The sequence below is a fragment of the Falco naumanni genome, chromosome 8 (assembly GCF_017639655.2).
Source record: "Falco naumanni isolate bFalNau1 chromosome 8, bFalNau1.pat, whole genome shotgun sequence".
NCBI classification, from domain to species: Eukaryota; Metazoa; Chordata; class Aves; order Falconiformes; family Falconidae; genus Falco; species Falco naumanni.
The window spans coordinates 6,522,436-6,545,763 of record NC_054061.1 but is presented as its reverse complement, the minus strand read 5'-3'; the positions used below and the strand labels follow the sequence as shown (position 1 = coordinate 6,545,763).

The 23,328-nt window shown below is 57.1% G+C and overlaps 2 protein-coding genes across 9 annotated transcripts in view; both read left to right on the top strand.

Annotated features, from left to right (window-relative positions):
• The first annotated feature begins 1,483 nt into the window (after positions 1-1,483).
• On the top strand, positions 1,484-7,512 carry LOC121092983 (zinc-binding protein A33-like). 7 transcript variants are annotated; one of them, XM_040604708.1, is made up of 7 exons: positions 1,484-1,607; positions 2,130-2,404; positions 3,009-3,104; positions 4,807-5,040; positions 5,445-5,464; positions 6,190-6,305; positions 6,414-7,512. In XM_040604708.1, exons 1-7 carry the CDS (start codon positions 1,499-1,501, stop codon positions 6,956-6,958), a joined length of 1,395 nt encoding a protein of 464 aa, XP_040460642.1. In that variant the 5' UTR covers positions 1,484-1,498; the 3' UTR covers positions 6,959-7,512. The 7 variants fall into 7 exon arrangements, with proteins under 7 accessions (XP_040460642.1, XP_040460641.1, XP_040460644.1 ...); XM_040604707.1 differs by having other exon boundaries at positions 1,484-1,622; XM_040604710.1 differs by having other exon boundaries at positions 1,575-1,627.
• Positions 7,513-11,158: 3,646 nt separating this feature from the next.
• The window catches only part of FLT4 (fms related receptor tyrosine kinase 4), a 59,904-nt gene continuing 47,734 nt past the window's right edge, over positions 11,159-23,328 (top strand). For both annotated transcript variants that reach the window (XM_040604156.1, XM_040604155.1), the window contains exon 1: positions 11,159-11,372. In XM_040604156.1, the coding sequence (XP_040460090.1) occupies positions 11,315-11,372 (58 nt within the window). In that variant the 5' untranslated portion in view covers positions 11,159-11,314. The remainder of the gene's footprint in view (positions 11,373-23,328) is intronic.

The following is a 23,328-nucleotide window of genomic DNA, read 5'->3' as shown; positions in this document are numbered from 1 at the left end:
TAGCTCCATTTTCCTTTGTACATTTCATCCATGTAATAAGTAATAGAGCAAACTTTGCCATCAAAATTTAAGTCACACCCCCACAAATTCATATTCAACCTACTTTGGCCAGTACCTTTGATGGTGGTTCCTTAAGCGACCTAAACTGTTCATCCATGACAGCATCTCACCTGCCCGTGGCCAGCATCCCCCAGGACCGATTGCTTCTAGTGTAGTTAGTGATGCTTAAAGTCTAAACATCAGTGCGGGGCTGTGGCTGAGCACCCCGAGGGGCTGGTGGAGACAAGGGGGAGGCTGATGCTTGCAAGCAGGGCTGCTGCAGCCACGCGTAGTGAACAAGCACATACAGTGCAAGGGAAAGCCTGGGAAAATCCCTCAGGCAAGCAAATGAAGATGGGTGGAAACTTTTTCTGTGTTAATTGCAACCACTCTAATGGTGAGAAAACGCAGAGCAGAAGCAGGATGAGAGAGTAGATGGACATTGCCTAGCACATCACCCTTCTTAATGGGTGCTCTGATTCCAACAGCAGTTGCGAGATAGATCATCTGTGCAACTCTTGCCTGCCTGCATGTCTCCCCTTCCTCCAGTTTTATTTGCTTTCACTCCCAGTATTGAAAGCTCTTGTGGTTTTCCTCACAGGTCCACCAGCTGCTTCCCACACCATCCCAGGGCTCACCGTCAGGTGACCGTGCAAGGATGAAAACCCTGCTTGCTTTCTTCTGCAAGCAAGCCCGCAGCCCTTGCGATCACGGAGCGAAACCTGGAGCTGTGACCCCAAAGCCCTGGTCGGAGGCTCTGAAGGGCCCGTGCCTCAGAGAGCTGCGCAGCTCCCGAGCCTGCAGCGCCCTGGCGAAGGGAAGCCCGGGCGGCGGGGCAGGCCTGGCCTCGGGGCTGCTTCCGCGAGCTCTCGTGGCTGAATGCAGCAGCGGGGCAGTGCGGGGCAGTGCGGGGCAGTGCGGGGACAGGGGCAGGGCAGGGCCAGGGGCAGGGCAGGGGCAGGGACAGGGCAGGGGCAGGGACAGGGGCAGGGCAGGGGCAGGGACAGGGGCAGGGACAGGGGCAGGGACAGGGGCAGGGACAGGGGCAGGGCAGGGGCAGTGCGGGGCAGGACAGGGACAGGGGCAGAGGCAGGGGCAGGGGCAGGGCAGGGGCAGGGACGGGGCAGGGGCAGGGACGGGGCAGGGGCAGGGACAGGGGCAGGGACAGGGGCAAGGACAGGGGCAGGGCAGGGACAGGGGCAGGACAGGGGCAGTGCGGGGCAGGACAGGGACAGGGGCAGGGGCAGGGCAGGGGCAGTGCGGGGCAGGGCAGGGACAGGGGCAGGGACAGGGCACAGCAATGCCATGCCGTGCCGTGCCGTGCCGTGCCGCGCCGCACCGGGTCGCAGCTCCCGCCCCACCGCAGGCGGCGCGCAGGCCCCCGCAGCTGTCCCGGCCCGCGCACACGTAACACGTCACGTGCCAGAGCCCGCCCAGCCCCCGGCTTAGCTTCCATCCAATGAGCAGTGGGGCGGGCCGCGCGTCTGCACTTCGATTGGTCGAGGCGGCCGTCAATCCGCGGGCGGGGTGGGACGGGGGCTCAAAGTGCGGAGGTCGCAAGCTGCGCGGTGCGGTGCGGTGCGGTGCGGTGCGGTGCGGTAGCTCGGGGTTATGTGTGGGGGGGTGGGGTGGGGGGTGCGTGTGCGCGTAGCGCAGCCGGGCGGGCTCTGGGCTGCGGGCTCAGCCCCCTGCGGCCGGGGGGCAGCACCGCCGAGCGGCGGGCCCTGGGGCTCCCCAGGCTGTGGGGTGGCAGGGCCCTGTGGGGGCGGCCGGCCGGTCCCCGTAGGCTGCTCTGAGTAGTTTTGCTGAAGTAGTAGGAATCAGAAAGTTGCTGCTCAGCCGCAGGACTGAGCCTTTTCCAGGGCTTCTCTGTGATTCCCACCCGCTGGGCCTTTCCAGGCGGGGATGTGCCCAGCGTGGCACCAGGGCAGGGCCTGTGCCTTCTGCCCAAGGTCTGGTAACCGAGCCCTGCCCCGGAGCACCCAGCAGAGCCCAGCGTGAGGGGAGGCAGAAGCCTGGCCTAGCCCAGGGAGATGGGATTTGAGGATGGTGACGGCAGGAAACTCAGGGTGGGACCTGTGTGCCTGCAGGGATGGCCAGCTGGAGCCAGGACCGGAGCCTGCGGGAGGACCTGACATGTGCCATCTGCTGCCAGCTCTTCAGCGAGCCTGTCATGCTGGATTGCATGCACCACTTCTGCAAGGCCTGCATCCAGGGCTACTGGGAGAGCTGTGCCCATGTCCCCTCCTGCCCCCAGTGCCGCCGTGAGTTCCCCAGCCAGGGCTTCCGCACCCACTACCTGCTGTCGGGGCTGGTGGAGAAGGTGCGGCGCTGTGGCTTCGCAGAGCACCAGCACAAGATGCGGGTGAGTGGCTTCTGCTCAGCTGGGGAAGACGGAGACAGGTGCCATGTGAGCCCGGTGCAGACATTGCAAGCCCAGCATCCCCTCCTCCTGCACATGGTTGCCCTATGCCTGCCTCGCCTGACTTGAGCGTAGTGGCATCTGTATCTCTTCCCAGTTTTTTCCCTCTCCCTGCTTCCCTTCAGCTGTCTAGTTTCTGGACACTTTCTTCTCTTGCATTTGTTTCCCTCACTGCTGTGTCTGACTTCCATCACAGCCTCATTGTTTCTCGTGTAGGGTTCACACAGCCAGGGTGAGGGTAGTTTGTCCTGGGTGTGCTGCCTGAGGGGTCAGTCCCTGCACAAGCCAGCTCACAGCATGCAGCGTTTAAAACACCTGCAAACAGATATCCCAGGCTGGAGCTCCCAGTCTTAAAAATAAATGTATTTTATTATGGGCATGTATATATAGTTCTCAAGCCTGTGCATCTGGTGCTTTCTTCTCACTGCTTTCATAAGAAATCCTCTTGCAGCCTCCCTCTAATGCTGGCCTCAGGAACTGGGGTTGCTCCTGAATCACAGCAGAGTAATGAAATGGTCTCCTCACCATCTCTTCCTTCTTCCTGCAGAAGCACCTGGCAGATGCTTTGCAAGCTCGTCAGAAAGAGATGGAGAAATTCTTGGAAAGGAAGCGTGCAACGCAGGAAGCTATCAACGGCCTGACGGTAATGCCCTGTGAGAGCTGCTTTTTGTACAGTCTCTGAGTTAACGGTCATGGAGGATCTGTGTATCGCTTCAGCTGAGATTTAGCTCAGCTTCTTGTAAAACTAGATAAATAACTATGTAGGGATCTGAACAAACTCCCCCACCTGTAGGCCAGAGCCCATCACTGCTGAATATTTGGTGGAGGCTTTGGTAAGAGGCATTGAATGCTCATTAATGCAGCGTTTGAGGTGCATTGGTGCAGCAGAGCTAAGACAGTGTGAGCAGTGAGAACTGTTGGCTGAGCAGCCAGTTCTGGCTCTGCAGTGCTGTCCTCTTGGAAGAGGGTTAATTCTTGGAAGCTCTAAAATATTCTTGTGTGTCTGAAGGGGTGGCAGCAAAGCTGAAGGAGCTGGGTCAGCAGCAGTGTTGGTGCTGCAGAGAGCAGTGGCCTTGTAACAAGGACCATGTTTGCATTCACGGCAAAGCTCTGAGATGATGTGAGGAACCTGAGTGCTCTCTATAGGCTCGAGTGGTACCAGTCTGCCTGCCTGTCACTGATCAATGAAGCAAGAACAGCCCCAGGCTGACTGCGCTTCCTTCTTCAGTGACATAAAAGTATTAAAAGCCAAGAAAGGAGAGTGTAAGGAAAAAAAAAAGTAGCTCAGAGATGAGATAAAACTGATGGGAGACTGTCTTCTGACTAGGGTCTCTGATACCCCTTCCTGCCACGTCATACCTCTATCCCAGTGCCAGATTTGGAATAGACCTTTGAAGTTAATGAAGAAGTATTAGCAGATAAGCACATGCAGCTAATGTCCTGTTGCAGCGGAAGAACCAAGAGGTGTTTCAAGAGTAAAGGATCAAAGTGCTTATTTGAACAGGGAAGTCATGCGTGTCCTCTGCGGTTCTGGTGTGTCAGCATGAGCACCTGCTAGAGCAAAGGGAAGATGGGGTGCTGTGCTGGCTGGTGAAGCTTCGGATGTACTCTGGGGAAGATAGTTTTCCTGCTGGTAGAAAGGGATGTGCATTTCAGGAAAATGAGGGCTAAAGTTGCACTTAAAAGATTAAAAACTTAAAGACTGGGAAAATAAAAGGTCATTGGCTGTCTCTTGTAAACAGTCAGGAAGGCAGCGAGAGCACCCCAAGGTTGGCTGGCTGACTAAACAACTGGAAAACAGTGAGCTCTGAAGAGAAGAACTGAATGGAATTTTATCAGCCTTAACTACAGAGATTAGTTTGTGCAGCTCCCCTGTCTCTCCCATACAAACAGGAGCCCTGAGAGACAGAAGCATCAGAGAAAAAGAGCAAGTTACCAGTGCCAGGCAGCTCTGCCTGGGGTCTGGCATGATGTGAAATAAATCCTGACTAACCTGAACAGCTGAGTCTGAAGCTCCAGAAAAAGCAGAACTGCTCCAGTCTTGCACACAAGCAACTTCCTGGTGGTGTGGGAGAGGGCTGTGAGTTCCCACTCTGGCTGTGTGCAGGGATTTCTAGTGAAGGTGACAGAGTCATTGGTGGAATTTGGGTTTTGTTTTTCTTTCCCTTTGGCTCTGCTGCTTTGAAAGTTGTTCTTGCATCCTGTTCACCGTACAAGAAGTTGTGGGTATGTCTTGAGACTAATTTTTAGGACTCTCTAAGCAGAGTGGCAAACCCAGCCATCCTGTGCACCTACTTGTGTGTTTTAGCTGCCAGACTCATCTTCTGCCTTTTCCCTCTGCTCAGAAGGTGTCTGGGGAGCTGAACTTCAAGATCCGGGCAGAGTTTGCCTGCCTTCGTCAGATCCTGGAAGAAAAGGAGAGAGCTGTGCTGGCAGAGCTGCGTGAAAAGGAAGAGCAGTCGCTGGCACAGCTGCACAGGGATGTCCACTTGCTGGAGGAGGGGATGTCGGTGCTGCAGAGGGACATAGAGCGCATAGAGCAGTCCCTGAGCAAGGTGGAGGAGGTGTCATTGCTGGAGGTGAGTGTGCTTGGCTGACTCTGGCAGGAGGCTGAGGGATGTTTCAGGATCTGAATTTGGAATGGGGAAAGTCCTAAATGAAAGCACTAGGCTGTATCTGGAAGTCGTTCTCACTGCCATCCCTCTGGATTATTTATCCAATCCCCTGGAGTCTGAGGGCTTTAGCCACAAGGGATATGGTGATCTCTCAGATGCGGTGGGTCTTGGGAGCCTTATGCCTCTGTCACCCCTGTGAAGTTGCCTTGGCCCCAGTGCCGAGCTGGTGTCCCCCAGACTGGGGTTCTGAGTAGGTTGGTTTCTTCTCTCTGTGCTGTGTGACAGCAGGAGGCAGGACAGGGAGCTTATTTGTGCAGCTGCACGAATTACAGATAGTGACTGCTAATTCTTTCTGCTCCTCACTGCAGGTGGAGAGCCTGAATATCAGGTACGTGTCTGGCATGAAAGAAGCTGATTTCCTTTTCAGGAGCTTATCTCTGTCCCTGGCTGGGACCACACGGAAGAGGGATCTTATCTCTAGTTTTAAAAGCATCACAAATTGCTCAGTTTGCTGCTGGTGCTGTGCCAGGTGGGGGGTGGTCCTCAGCACATGTCGGATGCTTCGGATGCTCTTCCCAGGGAGCATATGTGTCAGTGGCTGGGCTGGGAAAGCAGGTGGAGGAGACATGCTGGTTTGGAATGGGTGCAAGAGCCATGCATGCTGCAAGTGGGAACAAGGCTGATGCAACAGACTTTGGGTGCTTTGGCTTCTCCCTCCCCTTTCTTAGCTTCTTACAACTTCATGGGGCTGCCATACTGACCACAAGGTGCAGGTTTGCTTGAGGCTGCAATTAGCTGAGGACCAGAACTGCCCTAGGGGACTGTGTCCCTGTCCCCTCCCTCCATGGGGGTTGCAGTGGGGTGCAGCCTGGCCTGTTCACCCATGCAGGAATCCTGCTTGGGTGTGCTGGGTGCTGGTCTGCTGTGAGTCACTTGCTGCTCCACAGGCTCTCAGGCCACATCAGGCAGAGCAAACAGCTGCCAGGGGGGCCTGTGTCCTGTTCCTACCAAATCTGTCACGGACCGTAGCGTGCTGCAGTCCTGACCAGGCTCTTCCTACATGCCTCACTAGTAGCACAGCAGAGGGGTTGACTGCTGCTTTCTCTGCCCCAGGCCCTCAGTGCGCGTTGAGACCCAGCCTGCCTTCAGCCTGCAGCACTACAGGGACAGCCACAGCGGCCCCTTGCAGTACATGTTCTGGAGACAGATGCTGCAGTCTATCCACCCCGGTGAGCAGACTGGTGTGAGGGATGGACGTGCTGGATGGTGGAAGAGCCACAGATGCTCTGCAGAGGGCATATGCAAGCAGTAAAATGCTGTGCTTGATGTCTCCACAGCTCCTGCCCCGCTCACCTTTGATATTGAGTCAGCCCACCCCAACCTGGTGTTCTCCAGAGACCTGACAGCAGTGACAGAGAGGAATCGAGCCCTGCCTGTCCCCAGCAGCCCCCGGCGCTTCCTTCAGTGTGTCAATGTCCTGGGCTTGCAGACCTTTGACAGCGGCCAGCACTACTGGGAGGTTTGGGTGGGCAGCAAAACCAAGTGGGACCTGGGGGTGGCCAATGAGGCTGTGGACCGGGCGGCAAAGGTCAAGCTGTGCCCGGAGAATGGCTACTGGACGCTTCGCCTGCGGAACAAGAATGAATACTGGGCCACCACCACCCCCTCGGTGCGCCTGACTCCCCGCCAGCCCCCCCAGAAAGTGGGGGTCTTCCTGGATTGCCAGGAGGGCACTGTCACCTTCTTTGATGCCAGGGACATGTCCCACCTCTTCACCTTCCACCAGGTCTCTGCAGAGAGGTACTGCCCCTTCTTCAGCACCTGCTTCAGTGATGGGTGGGACAACATAGAGCCCATGCGCCTCTGCCACCTGGCCCTGTGAGGGATGAGGAAGAGCAGGGTGCTCTGGGGACACCAGCCTGGCTCCTTGCCCCTGCCAGTTGGCTGCCTGGGGCCGTGCTGGAGGCCAGTTCTGCGCACACACACCTGGTGGGTGTTGGAGGGGTTGTTTCACTTTCCGTTTTGAGAGGAGGGAGACGAGTCTCTTCTTAGCTTCTGTCTGCCTTCCTTTCCCCGTGGCATGGGTTGTGGGCGATGCACTGCGTTCCCCGAGGTGCGCGGCACTCCTCGAGGAACAACCTTCCATGCTTGAGCGTGGTACGGTTCGGTGACCACAGCCACAGGCCGCTCTCACCTCTCGTTTCTCTGTACTCGCATTCATAAACCCTGTGGAGGAGAACAGCAGCCCCGGAGGCACTTGATGGTGCTCTGGACACAATTCGGGGTCCTGGCAGGGGGCTCGCTGGGCTCAGAGCTGTGTGGGGAAGGGCTTCAGGCTGGCGGCAGAGGGAGCCCGGTGCGTGCGTGGGACCTACTGCGGCCCCGCGGCTGCGCTGCCTGCCCTCTGCTTTCACCATTAAAGTTCCTTGGAAAGGCTGCTGCCTGCTGGACTTGCTCAGGGCTTACGTGCTGCTCGGGGGATCTGCTGCACCGCGGTGTAGGACACCGTGGGGGCACAGAGCAGGGCCCTGCTCCCGCCTGGGCTCTCCCCTCTGCCTGCAGCGCAGGAGGCATGAGAGAGCCAGCTCTTGCTCTGCGCTGCCTGGGGCTCTGCAGGCGTGGGGTGGAGGTGGGTGCAGGGGGAGCCCAGTTTTTGGGGAGCTGCTGCTCTGTGCAGCCTTGTTTGGGGGTCAGGGGTGCTTGGAGGAGATGTCTGGGGTTTCTGCTCCCTCCCTGCTAAGTAACGGGGCTGAACTCAGCCTCCTCTCCTGACTCCTGCCTTGTCCTCTTGCTGCCCCCCAGTCTCAGCTGGAGTAAAAGTGGAGAAGAAAGAGCGGTTGGCTTCGAGATGCTGCTGTGAGCGGGGCTGTCACCCCCTGCAAGGGCTGGCAGCCTCTGCAGGAAGGTGAGGCTGGTTTGATTGCAGCAGGGAGCTGCAGCCGGGAGGACCGAAACCCACTGCCTCCTCACCTGCCCTGCAACCGCAAGGAGTCGAGGCCGGGCAGCGGCAGGCAGCCTTCCCCGAAGCGTGAGGGGGAGTGGGTCTGGCAGGCAGCGAGCGCAGCCGGGCTTCGGCAGCTGCTGGCTCCCACTGCCCACCGCTGCCGTGGGCTGCTCTGGTGGCACGGGCTGCGAGCAGCTCGCTGCGACGTGTGCCAGCGCCATCACCGCCACATCCTACACCCTCCCCTTGCCAAAGGCAGAGCTGGAGAGCCTCGAAACCTGGTCGGTCACAAATCCTTGGGCTGAGCAGGCTCCTGAGGAAGCATGTCTCTCCTCCTCCTCCAGGCATGGCGTGCGGCTCCCGGGCAGAGCTGTGTTTTGGGGTACAGTGTCTCTGCCTGGCCCTGCCCCGTGCGCAGCACATACGGCAGCTCCTACATGCAGGGAAAACGCTGCTCTGAGCTGCTGTACGCGCAGCATTACCCCAGCGAGGAGATGCTGCCTGCCGTTAAATGCTAGCTGAAAAATGCGTTAACCGTAGCACCACGGACCTGAAACTGGTGTGGTGTGAACGCAGTGACGGGCTGGGCCTGGCTCTGGGTTCAGGCAGGAGGGGATGGGGATGGGAGAGTGGGCACCCTGGGGGCAAACACCCCTCTCTGCTCCAGCATCTGGGCTCTGCACCTGCCAGGGCTGACTCTCACCATCTGCCCCCAGGACCAGGCTGTATTTTCCTTGCAGGTTACCTTGTTTTTTTCCGTGGGTGTCCTCAGAGCCACCCCCACGTCCCTTTCCCATAGCCCAGCCCTGCCCTGCCGCTGTGGTGTGTCTCGGTCTTTATACTGTGCTTCGGGGAAGCCTTTGCTTCCTTGGGTCCCCCCACGTGCTGGAAGGGGGACAAGAGTTTAAAATAAGATCCTTTTGTTTCCCAGGGCGACAACAATGGAAAGGTCCCTTCAGTCCCACAGTCGCCCTGTGTTTGTGATGGAAAATTCCCGGTCGTCACGGGGCAAGCCCTCCCCAGTGTCCCACCATTAGGTGGCAGCATGGACGGGCTGGTCCTGGCCACCACCGCCCGTGCAGTGCCGCGTTAGGGCTACAATGGACGGGCAGTGCCAAAATCCCTTGATTTTGGGGGTGACAGAGGATCCCAGACCCAGGTCAAACCCTCTGCTCTTCTCGCACTCAGCTTCTCCAGGTAGCGCTTCAGCTGCGCGTCCAGCACCTCAGTGGTGCGATGTGACTGATCCTTCCATCGCTGCCCACGCCTCGCCACCTCGCTGCTCCTCTCTCAGGTGCACAATGACCCCTGACACTCACGGTGGTCCCCAGCGTGGGCACACTTGGTGGCAGGGAGCCCCGTGGCTGCCCCGTCTCCCCGGGATCACAGCCCCGGCACCACAGAGGGGCCCGATCCCACGATCTCAGCTCTTCGCCCTGCAGTGGTGAGCAGTGCTGCCCCACCGTGTGGCCCCCAGCTCTGTCCCATCACCCGATCTTCACAGAGAATTTTAAAATCTCTCTCCAGAAACTTGCAGGGGTTTGGGCACCCACCAGGGATGGAGGGACACAGCCGCTTTCTGCTCCTCTGGGACCAAGCAGGGAGGTGGTCCAAGATGAGCGTGCTGAAGAGCAATGGAGCTGGCATTGTCAGGGTTAAAACTCACTAATTGCGTTGAGGGGAGTTGGGTAAAACAAACTCTGTGGCTTGGGAGTCCCTCTGAGGACTCCGGGAGAGGGACGGGGTGATTTCTTCCATGGGTTTGGCAATGAGAGCAGTTGAGTGCACCAGAAGTTTTCATGCCTTTTCGAAGCCGTGAGCACATGGTTCTCATTCAGGCTCGCTCTTCACTGCCTGCAAGCGTGCGTAATTAATAACCCTCTGGGACAAAGCGTGAGGCTGTGTTAAATTACCTATTCAGTGCTTGTTGGGTGACAGGCAGCTGGTGGGGCTGTGCCACCTCACTCCCAAAGCTCTGCCATCACCTCCATCTGCAGCGTGTTCGCAGTCGGTTCGTACCGAGCCGGAGCCGCTGTCGCTGGCAGTGGCAGCGGTGTGGGGGCAGTGCCACTGGCATGCGTGGACCCATTCTGCTGCCAGCAGCACGGTTGTGTGCATGGGTTTCGGTATACACCTGCCAGAGAGCGGTGTGTGTGCCACGTGTGTGCAGCGCTGGGGGAGTAACACGGCTGCTCCACGCTGCTGGCAGCCTGCAGGGATGACTGGCGTGAGTGGGGGCTGCTAGTGCACGCCCAAATGAGTAGGGGTGCAAGTGTGTGCACGCAGGTGTGAAAAAGCGCGTGTGCATCTTTGCGTGCCCCTGGGGGGTGCAGGAGGAGTGGAGGTGCAGGAGATGTGTGCAGGACTGTGTGTCTGGCTGTGTGCATACAGGTGTGAGGCGTGGGCTGTGGAGGGGGCGCATGCAGGCATGAAAGTGTGTGTGCAAGCGGGTGTGAATGTGGATGTTCACGTCTGGTCTGTGCACACGTCTGTGACAGGTTATTTGTGTGCAAGCGGGTGCGAATGTGGATGTTCACGTCTGGTCTGTGCACACGGCTGTGACAGGTTATTTGTGTACATTCCCTCTGGTCTGGGAGGTTGGGATGTGCGCCCAAGACACGCACAAGCAAGAAGGAGATGTGTGGGCATTTGCACGCAGGCAAGTGCACACACAGGGGTGATGCGCGTGCACACAGGTGCTGGTGGGATGTACAGGGGCGCACACAGGCGTGCAGGGGGTGTGTTCACATGAATGTGCACACAGGTGCTGAGGTGCTCCTGTGTATGCGGGGCGGGGATGATGCACACCCGTGCACACAGGTGCGGGACACACCCACCTGCGGGGGGATGCGCATTCGCGCACAGGTGCGGGACACACCCGCACGCAGCTGCAGGGTTGTTCACACCCACGCGCACAGGTGCGGGACACGCGCCCAGCTGCAGGGGGACGCGCGCCCACGCACACAGGTGCGGGGGGATGCCCGCACCCCGGTAGGCGGGGGGGGTGCAGACACCCCGCCGTGCCCGGAGCCGCAGGTGCGCCCCCCCCGCCGCCCGCCCCGCCCCGGCCGGCCCGCCCCGCCCCGCCGCCCGCCCGGCGCCCCGCGGGCTCGGCGGAGGGCGGCGGGCGGCCCGGGCAGGCGGAGGAAAAGGAAGCGGCCCCGGTGCTCCCCGCCCGCCGCCGCGCGTTGCCGCAGCTGGGGCGCGGCGGGACCAGAGCTCGGGCGCGGGGCGCTCCGCACCGCTCCGCATCGCTGCGCGCCGCCCCGCACGGACCTGCCCGCAGCCCCGGAGATGAAGAGAGTTTGCACGCTGCCCCTCTGGCTCTGGCTCGGCATTGTCTCGGAGGCAGGTGAGCGCTGCCGGGCTGCCCGCTCTGCCCGCCGCCCGCACCTGCGGGCGCGCCGGGGACGGGGGCCGCCGCGGCGGGACGGGACGGGACCCGGCGCTGCCGCCCGCTGTCCCCAGATCCCGCAGGGACCCGCGCTGCCTGCCGCGGCGTCCCCATCCCGGGCGGGGACGTGCCGTGCCCCGCAGCTGCCCGCCCCGGGCTCCCCCGGCCCCTGCGGGGGCGCGCCCCGGTGCCTGCTCGGGTGTCCCCGACGGCTGCGACGGTGCCCCCGCAGCCAGAGGACGGGCTGGGGGCCGCCGCTGCTGTCCCTGCGGGTCCGGGTCCGTGGGTGAGCCCACACCGTGCCCGTGCCGCGGGTGTGCTCGCTGCAAGCAGGGATAACCCGCATGGGAGCCTTGCGGGACGGATTTCTCTGCGTGGGGCAGCACCCGGCCGGGAGGGCAGCCAGGAGGCCGGCTCCTTGCTCTGCTTATTTATTTTTTCATGCACAGTGTCATTAATTTGTGAGCGCCGGGCAGCGTGTTGGGGAGGAAGGCGCGAGGAGGCGGTGGTCCAGGCGATGCCAGCCAGCCAGCCACTGGCAGCTCTGGTCTGCCTGGGAAGTCACCCAAGGCAGATCCCGGTGAAATGCTTTCCTTTCCCATAGCTCTTCTGGGGCAAAAGGCTGTTGGGCAGTGAGTTGGACCCCCTGGCCATGGCTTGGATCAGGTGGACGTGGGGTCACAGCAGAGATGGGGCTGCAATGCCCTTCCAGAGAGCAGAGACCGTGGGACAGAACTGAGTGGGCACTGCCAAGGCAGCAGGGATGGGGCATCAACCCCACCAGCTTCCCCCAGGGAAGCTGCTGCTTGCACAGCTAAAGCATTTACAGCCTGTAGCAGAGCAAGACCAACAGAAAGTTAGTAACGTGAGGAGCCTGCAAGGCGGGGAGGTGAATTTTGGGAGCATAAATAGAATTTTCTGTACCCTCATCTCTGACTCACTGTCACCCATGGCGTCTGCTGCTTCGTTGAAGTGAGCTCATGGGAGAGCTGCAGGTCTGGCTGCAGAGGTGCAGTATGGACCGCATCACCAGCAGCGGCACGATTAACCTGATGTGCCCAAAACGCTGCTGATGGTTCTAGTGCCATGGGGCCGAAGGACCCACCAGGCTGCTAGAGCTCATGGGGAGCTGCAGGAGGCAGGACAGAAAGGGACCTGCTGCTGGTGGTATCACGGTGGGAGCTGCAGCTGTTCAAAGCTCTCTTGTTAGCAATTTGTAAAGCATCTTGTAGCTGTTCTCAGGTTCTTTCATCTCCCAGAGGTGCGGGAAGCGGTGCCTGGGAGGCTCTGGCCGGCGCGGCTGCGTGATGTGTGGGCCTCGTCAGCGCAGGGCTGCACAGACCTTTGAAGCTCTCCAGCGCTGCCTGATTAGTGCGGCGATGAAGCATGATGTTGAGATCAACTAGGGGATCTTACGCTGGGTATTTGCTTCCTCTTCTTTCATTCTACCTGAGACCAATTTGTCAGTGTGTAAAGGACCCGCAAATTCCTCGTTAACCATAATCCCAATTGAGTGCAAATATTTGTTTCCCTTGGAAGCAGCGATGGGGATGTGAGACTGTTCCACCTGGGAAGGGTGAAATATTTAGCTCAGGATCATGAAAGGTCTGTTCTGGCTCTGTGTCCTGCTTGTCCCTGCACCCCAGTACCTGTTTAAATGGACTGGTACTAGGAGAGGGTGCCATGTGTAAGAGCACACAGGCTCTCCCTGCATCCCAGCTCCGCAGTGCTCCCCGGATGGAGTGGAACTGGGGAGCTGCCCTTTGCAGGCAGTGAGGTGGGGGGAGGGGGGCAGGCAGAGGTTCAGCCCCAGCATCCCGGGGTAATTCTTTGTGGACAGCAATAAAAGCGTGTTCTCTGAGTCACCGTGCTCTGGGCACAGAGCAGCACTGACCACTCCACAGCCAAATAATCCCACTGGGGACTCTGGCTTGCCGCTTTCAAAAGCATATGGCCCTTTGCGTGAGGGAAGGGCCCATGCTTGTGTAGGACCCAAGCCGATTACATTGGCTGCCGCTGCCTGCCCTCTAAGATCATGTAGACCTCCCTGGCCGGGTGCTTGGACAGCCAGCCCTGCACTGACCGTGCCAGCAGCATCATTTGCCTTCACAGCTGGGATTTAAAGCATTTAAAGCAGTTGCTTTATTGCAAGTAATAAACATGGGCCATTTCAGCAACACCCTTTCATGCAAAAGCCCAACAACAAACCCAGTTCTGGCTTAACCCAGTCGCTTGTTAGTGATGAAGCAGAGCCAGGGCCTCCAGGGAGGAGGCGGGTGATGTGAGGGCTGTGGCCTGTGGTCCCCAGGGGATGCTGGGGATGGGGCAGCCACAGCCCTTGTGCCCCGCTGTCTGCTTAGGGATGATTCTGGATGAGTGGGTTGCAACTACCACCCTGGGATCTGGTTGGGGCACTCAACCCTGCAGCTCGCTGCCTGCAGTTTGTTGTTGAGCTCAGTTTGATGTCTGGTCAGGGGGACGCTCCCCCAGCAGCACAATGTCCCCAGCAGCGCAGGCAAGGCAGGAGGGGGCTCGCTCTGACGTGTCCCACCTGCCTGACTGCCTCTCTCCCGTGGCCTTGCTCTGCGCAGCATCGCTGTCTCTGGGGTGTCTCTTGGCCCTGCATTGGTGCGGTGTTTTCCAGGGCAGACATGGGAAGGGCAGGTGCTCCCAGCCAGGAGGGAACAGGCTGTTCCCGGTGTCCCAGGGCAGTTCCTGAGGAGGGAAAGCAAGAGCGGGATCTCACGGGAACGGGAGCAGGAGGGGACCGTGGCCAGGCAGCAGTTTCTCTGATGGGGCATCCGCAGCACTCCAGAGGTTGCTTTGCAGAATGGCTGCTAAGCAGAAGGGGGCTCTTGGTGGGTCCCCAGGTCTGCCTGGCGCTCAGCAGCTTTGGGGAGCAACATGAGTCCTAGAGATAGCACCCATCTCGCCCACCTTCTCCCCAGCCACTCCAGCTGGTGCAGCAGAGGCGTTTCCAAATGAGCACAGCATCTTTGCATTCGGCCTGCTGGACCAAAACAGCCCCGAGCTGTTTGGGGGGGCTGCGTATTTAAACACAGTGGTGGGGGAAAGCTGCAATAAGCCTGGGGATCTGGGGGGTCCTGCAGGTGTGGGGAGAAGCAGAAAGCCCTGTCACGGCTGGACCCCACAGGCTGCAAGGCCCATGGAGGGTGGGGAGCTGGAGTGGAGGAGCAGCAGTCGTGGTGGTTTCCGTTTGAGGAATGACTAAACATCACTGGGCTTTTCCGCTGGGAGAGACGGGCTGGGGCATTGCGAGAGAGGGCTGCAAAATCACGGCTCTCCTGAAGAAGGCAGTTCCTGGTGGGTTCCTGTGCTGGGAGGACGTGGAGTGGGCGGGGTGGGGGACTGGTGGCTTGTTGCATGCTGCTGTGCAGTGGTGGAGCTTGTCGCCACAGGGCCTTGTGGATGTGAGATGTTTGCCTGGGTCCATGGGCAGTTGGGCGTGGAAAAATACATGGGGTTGCATGGAAAAAAATCCACAGGTGGTTAGTTAAATCTGAAAGCTCCTTTCCCACCCCAGACCATGAGCCAGAGGTGCCCAGTGCTGTGTTTTGCCTTGACCTGCCCCAGCTACCCCTGTGCAGGCGGCTCCTGCAAATCTCTACCTGGGCGAGGGGCAGCAGGGAGCAGGCACACAGCCCCCCCTGGGTCCCACACCAACTGGGCGCCATGGCAGAGACTGCGACCACCTGGTGCGTCCCAGTGTCTGGTGGGGAGACCGGAGCTGAGCCCTGCCCTGGGCCCGAGCTGGAATTATCTTTTGTCCCTTCGTTAGGAAAAGAAATACTGCTGCAGCTGCACTGGCATCTAGTGACTGGTTAAATTAATTCCAGGGTTTTTATTGCCTCTGGCTATCCCAGACCTTTGTTTCTTGTTTCATGTTGTTAGAGAGAGGGTTAGCCAGGTCCCAGGGGGGCTTTTTCTCTCTGGTCAAAATAGTTCTGATGTTTTCAGCACACAGTATTATTGCCCATCTGCGGTGCCTCATTGTTAACGCAAAATAGTGGAAGCGGAGATGGCCTGTAGTCAAGCCAGTGAGGAGGCACAAGCCCTTGAGCACAGCGTGACCGCTTATTTTGTTGAGCGGCTGCCGGCAAATTACTCCATCTCTAGGTGCAAGTTCAGCAGAAGGAGGGTGAAAACCTGGCCCCGTGGCAGCCGGTGGCAAAACTCCCACTAAGTTTTATAAGCTGAGGATATTAAGTGGGGAGTCTCTCCTGGAGTCATTTCCCTGCTGAGGTAGCAGAAACAGGTTTCAGGCAGTGACTTGTATTTCATCTTACAACTTCTCCCACGTGTGAATTGTTTTTCTTGCTGCTTTTCTGCCCCTTTCTTCCAGGGCAAGGATCTCCAGCACAGGCTTTGCGGGCCAAACCTGGAGGTGCCGTGGGATGGACGTCACGTGCTAATGAGGGAGGATCGGGTTAGGGTGTCAGGGAAAGACTCAAACTGGGGAAATGCAGAGAACGGGATGGTGGGGAAAGGCAAGAGATACTCTGAGCAAGTGCTGTGGTCTCCACTTCTCTGAGCACATAATAACCAGGTGGCCGCTGCTCCCCTGCTCTGCTTCTGTGCAGTGAAAGGCAGCAAGGACCCCAGGGCTGTCCCCAGGAAGGGCCATGGGAAAGGGCTGAGCGGATTGCAGACCAAACTGGTCCCCGTTACTGATGGGCAGAGCCCTGGAGTGAGCAAAGAGCTGTCTGCAGCAGCCAGTCTGGAGCTGGTTGACTCTGGGCAGAGCCAGGAAACCCCCAGTTCAGCTGCAGAAGGATAAGTGAAAAAATAAGCTCAGCCCCGCTCCCAATCTCAGTGCGTGCGAAGAGGGAAGCAATCGGAGTAGCTCAATGATGCTTTCGGGACCCATTGCTGCCATGCAAGGCGTATCCACCCACCCTCATGCAGGAGCGGAAGGGTTAAGCCTTCTCCTGGCCCTGGCTCCAGTTAGCTGGGCAAATGCCAGCCGGTGGGCCGAGTCCACCCGCCTCAGCCTGCGGCGCTAGTGCTGGTGACGCAGTGCCCGCGCACCATCCACCACGGCCGCGCCGCGCAGCATGGCGAGGCCGCCCGCCCGGGCAGGCTGTGGGGTCCAGGGCATCCCCCTGGGGAAGGGTTAAGTGAAGACGAGCGGTGCCGATGCCAGGCTGGGTGTCCAGGTTCTCCCTTGGCGGAGGTCAGTGGTGGTTCATGGGAAAGGAAAAATTGGCAGCTGGGCCGGATGTCCCTGCATTTCCCCTCTTCCTGCAGCCGCCTGAACGACGTTCCTTATTTAGCTTTCCTGACGGACAGGAGGAATCTGATGGCGGAAACTGTCACTGCCTGATAACAGCTCAGGGACCCCTTCATGATGGGCGGCACGGCAGGGAACAGGGCAGCGCTCCCCCTTGCCAGGAGGGCAGAGCCGGGCAGCCGGGGCTGCCCTTTGCACCGGCTTTTTGGGGGCGGCCCGGGGCGGGAGGGAAGGGCGCTCGCAGCCCTTCCCTTTGTGCTGGTTTGTGTACAAACCCTCTCAGTGCCGTTTAAAAGACTCTCAAGGTCAAGAAGCGATGGCATATATGTATCATATTGGCATTTTTTTCCTTCTTTTTGGTGAGGCATCTGAGCTGGTGGAAAGGGCCACGGATGGGGAGAGGGGAGGCATGGAGCCAAGCCACCTTGCCAAGGCCTGAAACCAGCTGAGGCTTTCCACTCACTGGTAATGAGGATGTAAAGGACAGCCAGGACTGGGATGCTTCAGCAGGAGCTGGGAGTGATGACCGGTACCGGGAGTTGAGCACACGCATTAGTACTGGGACCAGTTCCCGTATAAGGGAACATCTGACCGAGCAGATAAACACTGCGAAGGAGATGTTACTGCATGTTTTATTGTGCCCAGCTTTCTCTCCATAGAAGATGGTGTCTGAGCCATTCTCTCGTATCTGCCCATGGTGACCAGCCTCAAAACCACAAAAGGTCCTGAAATACAGCCTGTATTTCAATGTATCCATTGATTTTTATCTTGCATTTGTGGAGGCCAGCAGGCTGCTCCCATACCCATAACAGCATTGTTTCCATGGCAATTAATGTATTTAAAAAGGGCAGAATGTACAGCGAGACTGTATTTTTTTTTAAAGACCGAGCCATAAGCCAGGCAGCCCTTGTCACTGGACTGGACATTGGACTTTTAGTCCGTGCAACGTACAGATTGGCGTCGCTGTGCTCTGTGCTGGGATGCAGGGCACGGTGAGCTGGCTCGGCAGGGCTGGGTAGCACAGGGCTCGCACAGGGCTCACACAGACCTGTGCAAAGGCCATGCTGCAGCCACACCACCCTGAGATCATCGGTCCGCTGCTGCTCAGAGTTTTGTGTTCCCTGGGGTAGTTAGAGCTGCAAGCTCCCAGGTGCGTGTCTGACTCTTTCAGTTTTAGCTGAGCAGTATTAAAAATCTCCCTGCGAGATGGAAGACCTCAGCAGGAACTCAGAGGAGTTGTTTCTCTGCTCTCTGAGCAATCTGCTATATGACCAGGGATGGCACCTACCTGAGCATCCATGAGTTGGAGGACTGAGGTTTAGGTCATCAAACTATGCTGGTACCTTGGGGCCAAATGCTTCAGCTAAGTTCAAATTCCTTTTGTGTTTGCTTTCTGTCATCAAGCAGCACAGGCAGGGAGGTTAGTGCAAAGGGAATTGCTGTATCTGTCCATTTGTGTTCATATATTGCTCTATCAGTGCCACAGGTGTGAGCAAGGCTGGTAGACATGGAAAAGGAAGCAGGAGCTCCTGCCTCCTGCCCCAAACCCCAGTGCATGTTTCAGATGGCTGTGGGGGGGGGAAGAGGTACCCATGGGGGATAACAGGACTTTGCATTCTGCTGGCTATTCTGAGACAGAACATGCAGAAAAATTCATATTTCAAGTTATTTGTTTAAAATTATACATGGTTTTTATGGTGTCATTTCCTAGTACGATGCATAGCTGCCATTGCAGCGAGATGAGTAAACTTCCTGCTATACCCTCCTGGGCAGCAGTCATCTCACCCAGTCCCCATCACGTAAAAGTTTGTAGTGTATAGCCTAAGGCGCTTGCTCTACAGTCAGCAGGGGGAGAAAGGCTTTTCTGGAGGCACTCCATCCCATCCTCAAAGAGGTGTTGAAGGAATTGCCTTGGGGAGGTGATGGTTGAGACTGCTCCCAGCCTGCGTGGTGTCTGCACACGTGCATGTCCCCAGGACCGGCACTGCCCCTCTGCCGGGTTGCATTTCATCCCGCAATCCACCCTTGTCCTCGCCGGCCACCCTGGCTCGCTCCACCTCAGCGGTCTGCAGCTGCACGAGGGGACAGGTGCAGTCTTGGGAGAGTAAAACGAAAGAGCAGCATCAACCAAAACAACTGATGGCCCCAGCCTCGGGAGACATAGCCGGGAGGAGGCTGGGAGGTAGCGGGATCATGTGGAGTGAGCAGTAGACAAAGGAAGGAAGTTTTTATTACGGGGCCAAATACTAAAGCCCTTCAGTTGTAATTAGGCCAATGCCTCAATGACTTCAGGGGAGACTGGTCTGAGTAAAGAGAGAAAAAAGAGCTCCAGGATCTGGCCCCTGGGTAATTGTGTCACGTGGAAAGCTTATAAAGAATTTGCAAGCTCATGATGGTTTTCCTGAGCGACCGGCACTAGCCAGCGAGCGGTGCCCATGGCAGCCAGGCCTCCCATCTGGGTCACCCTCCCCTTCCTCTCCAGGGGCGCAAAGCACCCACCCTGCAGCAGGTTCACCACTTCAGCCGCTGGCAGAGCTCGATGGGGCTCAGCAGACCCCTGGGGCCCGGCCAGGTGCCCCAAGTTGGGTGGCTGCTCCACAGGTTTGTGAAGGTCTGTCTGCACATTCATGAGACCCAGCAGAGACCCATGGAGGGTTTTGGGGTCCTGCAGCAGCTTTCTGAGTTAGAGGCATGTGGGCTCTTCATGTGGCAGGGAAGCCTGTAAAACGTTTACTGGTTTCATGTGTTCCCCCAAAAAAAAGCTACAAAAAGTGCAGGGTTGCATAGCAGAGCCTGGAAAACCCTCCATCGGTTTCCCTGCATGTGGAAGGTCCAGCACTGGCTGCGGGAAGCGTGTACATATCTGCACAGACACGCACGTGTGCTGACAGGGAGGTTTGGCCCCAGGCTTGGCTCTCCATCTGTGACTTGTTTTCCCCATTTCTGAAATACTGGTGTCTGCTGAGATGGATGTTAGATATAGTGACCTAAAAAAATAAACACGGATGGAAGTGAAGGTCAAGTCAATAGTTTCCATGGACAACAGCAAATCTTGATATTTACTAAGGCAAGAAGGTTGGGTGTGAATTGTGGTTTATACTCAGATTTGGAAACTGCCAGCTCAGAGTGGTGGCAGCAAGCAAAATCACATCCAACAGAAGTGACGGCATCCAGCGCCCACAGAAATCCATCACTCGCGTGGTAGGTTGTCCTACCCTGAGCAGGGTCCCCAGTGAGGCATCATTTGTCTAAGTGGCCATCATCCCTTCACCACGCTGTAGCGCTTGGCCCTTGGGAAGCAAAGGGCAGAAGTTTAACAGCATGTCCTGAAAGCACGGCGGCTGGCCGCGGTGTGGGATGCTCCCGTGGGAGCTGCATGCGTTCGCACGCAGAAAATCCCCCATGCCGTTGGGCAGGCAGCACGTAGTCCTTGTGCTGGGGTGAAACGGGGGGTAAACAACCACCTTGCCTCCAAATGGAGTTACCCAGGGATGCCTCCGTAAAGCAATCTAGCTAATGTAGTGTGCGTCTGGGCCTGATGGCTCCTCGTTTGGCTTGGGGCTGTTGCCAAGCTATCAGGCTCAGCAGGTCCTGGGCTGCTGTCTGTAAGTGCTGGCTGTGGCAGTGCCACCGGTGCTGGGATCACATCAGTGCGTACCCTGATCTTCATCTCCTCTCTCTGCTGGGACATCCCAGTGCAGAAGTGAAGGGGAACGACAGCATGCCCCGCGCTGGGCAGACAGGTTCAGACCCAGTAAGCGTCCCCTTGGGTGACAGGGTTGTGATGGGATTTTCCTGCTTGGTCAGGTAGATCCACCACTGTTGGTTGCTTATGTGTGGCAAGGACTAATGAAGGCAACCAGAAGGCACGGGTCGTAGCTTGATGTCCCCAGTTTGAACACATGAGGATGGTTTTGATGTCCCCGAAACCTCCTGTGTTCTAGGGAGGCAGGAACCTTTCCAACAACATTCGTCACGCCAAAACTGCACCCAGCCAAGATGTGATGCCTGCTGCCATGATGCCTGCGCTGCCCAACGTTGCCCCTCCGCCACACTCAGCATTTTACAAAATTTATGGCCGTTCCTCACCCTTAGCTGCTTAGACAAATAAAGCCTAATGCAGCTTGAGGCAGTTAATCCCTGGCTCTCCAGCCTCCCGGCAGTAACAAGGCCTGGGTGGCATTTCAAAGAATGCACTGGGGGAGAGGGGGAGTGCCAGGATCTATCTTTTTTTTTTTTTTTTTATAAGGCGGTGGAAATACAAGCCTGCCTTCATTGAAGATAAGTGACATTGGTCAGGCTGAGCTCCTGCTCGGAGTTTATAGTGGTGATGGAAGGCAGGAGGCTCCATACAGCATTGGCCCCACAGTAACCTTTGCCAAAAGAAAAACACTTCTTAATACAATAGTAGATTTAAAAAAAAAAAAAGAGAGAGGAAAAAAAAAATAAACAGGGTTTCATGTGAACTTAGGAAACCTGTACTGGCATGAAGAGAGATGCACGTGGTGAAATGGCCTGAACAGCACCTGGAAGGGCTCTGGCCCCAGACCCCACATTGCTAGGAATGGGAAAGGGCCCGTGTGTGTCCTCAGCCCCTTGGTCCAGTGTGGTGCCAGAACAGCCCTGCTGCCAAACAGCATCCCCTGCCTTTGTGGTCCAAACCGACGTGTCTGTGTCTTCCCTTCGTTCATACCTTGGCTTTTCCCATGGGGCGGGGAAGGCCATCCCCAGCCGAGCACCAAGTACCTTGCGGTGACCAAACGGGGACAGCCAAGGAAGTGGCGTGTTGTCTCTTCAGTACAATTTCCCTGTTAGTACTTGCGCTCCTGCAGTGGAAGTCATTAGCATGTGTAAACGTTTCCTTCCCATTGCGTCCGCTTGCGTGCTCTCCCCACTGAGCTGCGCGGCAAGGGAAGCACCTTGGAATGGGAAAACAACAGTCAGCCTCTGAGTATTAACAAGAGAGTAACAGGGTGTTTATGGAACTTGTTAACCCTCTTGTAAGTTCTTTTTAAAAAACAGCATAAGGTGTTTTAGCTTACCGGCCTTCAGATAGCACCGGAGTCTGATGCTGCCGTTTAGGCTGGGTGTTTCATTGTAGGAATTGTGGTGTGATATACAAAGTGTGACATTTCCAACTCAGCCTTTCTTGGAAGGGAATTAAATGAGTTTCATAGCTGCGTGAGGGGTGTTATGTGGAGGTGGAGAGAGAAATCTGTGCAGATGTTAAACAGCCAGCTAATCTCAAGTGACGCGAATACCCTGATACACTTTGGCTCTTGGAGATGATGATTATCATCTCCTGCTGCAGCGGGTCCTGGCATGCGGTCACAGCTCTGTGCCAAGAGAAACTAAGCGTGTGTGTAACTTGCCGTCGATGCCCCACACAGCCCCGCAGGGTTAGCTTTCCTCCCAGTGCCCTGAGTCTCTCCAACTTCAAGGCCCTTTGCCCAGCGGGGAGCAGACAGAATCACTGACCTGCGGGTGAGAACCAACCCAGCAAAGCCCCACGGCGGGGGAGAGCTTTGCTGCACTCTCTAGAGCCCATCCCTCTCAGGGGTCCTGCAAAGAGCAGTGTAAGATTTTTATTAACGACATCAGGGAAGGCTCTGGGTTTGGCCAGCTCCAGCTGCTTTCAAGGATGGCAGAAAGCCGAGCTGTGCAGTGTTTTCCAGGAGGGTTGAAATGTCTTATTGTGTACGTTGCTGTAGGTGCATTTACCCCAGGGAATCGCACCTCCTGTCCTGCTCGCAGATCCACAGCAAGTGCTCAGAGCTCTTCCAGCAGTCCCTTGTGCTTGTCTGACCTCGTACCTGAAGCTTCCTTCCTCTGCTGTTACCTCTGATGACTAATTCTCCTTTGAAGAGCATGTGCCTGTGATCTTCCTGCCTCCCCTTGTGCCCACCCCGTCAGAGGCAGCCGAAGGAGTTGTGCAGATGCATGGATGCGCACGTGCGGGTGTGCATGCAAGAAGCTGCGCCGTGGAGGAGGGTTCATGCTCTCCCGCTCCTCAGGCAGCAGCTCCCTCTCATGCCCAAGACCACTCTTCCCTTTGCTTTTTTATTATTATTATTTTTAGTTTATACTTGATGCTTGAAAACCCTGCTTTGATAATCAGGAAGTTTAAATTCTTCCTGTACTTTGCTTGTGCTTCCCACTTTCTGGGCCCATCCACATCTAATGTAGCTTTTTCATGTTGCATTGGCTCTGAGATAAATCCATTTTCTTTCCTCCCTGTTATCTTTCTTTGGAAGGAATAAGGATTCCTCCTTTCTTGCTAGAGTATCTGTTTTTCCTGGCCAAAGCATCCCAGTTTTTGCTGCCCTACCCTCTGTGGCTCAGGCAGGGTTGGAGGTACAAAGAAGCTGCATGACGGGCTTGCCGGGAGCCTTGAGCAGATGGGGAATTGAATCCAGGTTTTCCAAGGCCAAGATAATCATCTAATTGCAAAACTGTTTTTTCCCCACTGACTCTGTTCATCAGCTTCTCTCACACTCAGTGGCTGGAGATCAACTTGAGGATGGGGTTTGCTGCAGAGAACAGGCACTGCCAGCTCCAAGGGCAGCTGTTTGGTTTGAGGGCTCCGAGTTAATTTCAATTGACAGCTAAGTAGCAAACATCTGGATGCAAACTCTAGGCATGCAAAGACGAAGAAGCAGGTCT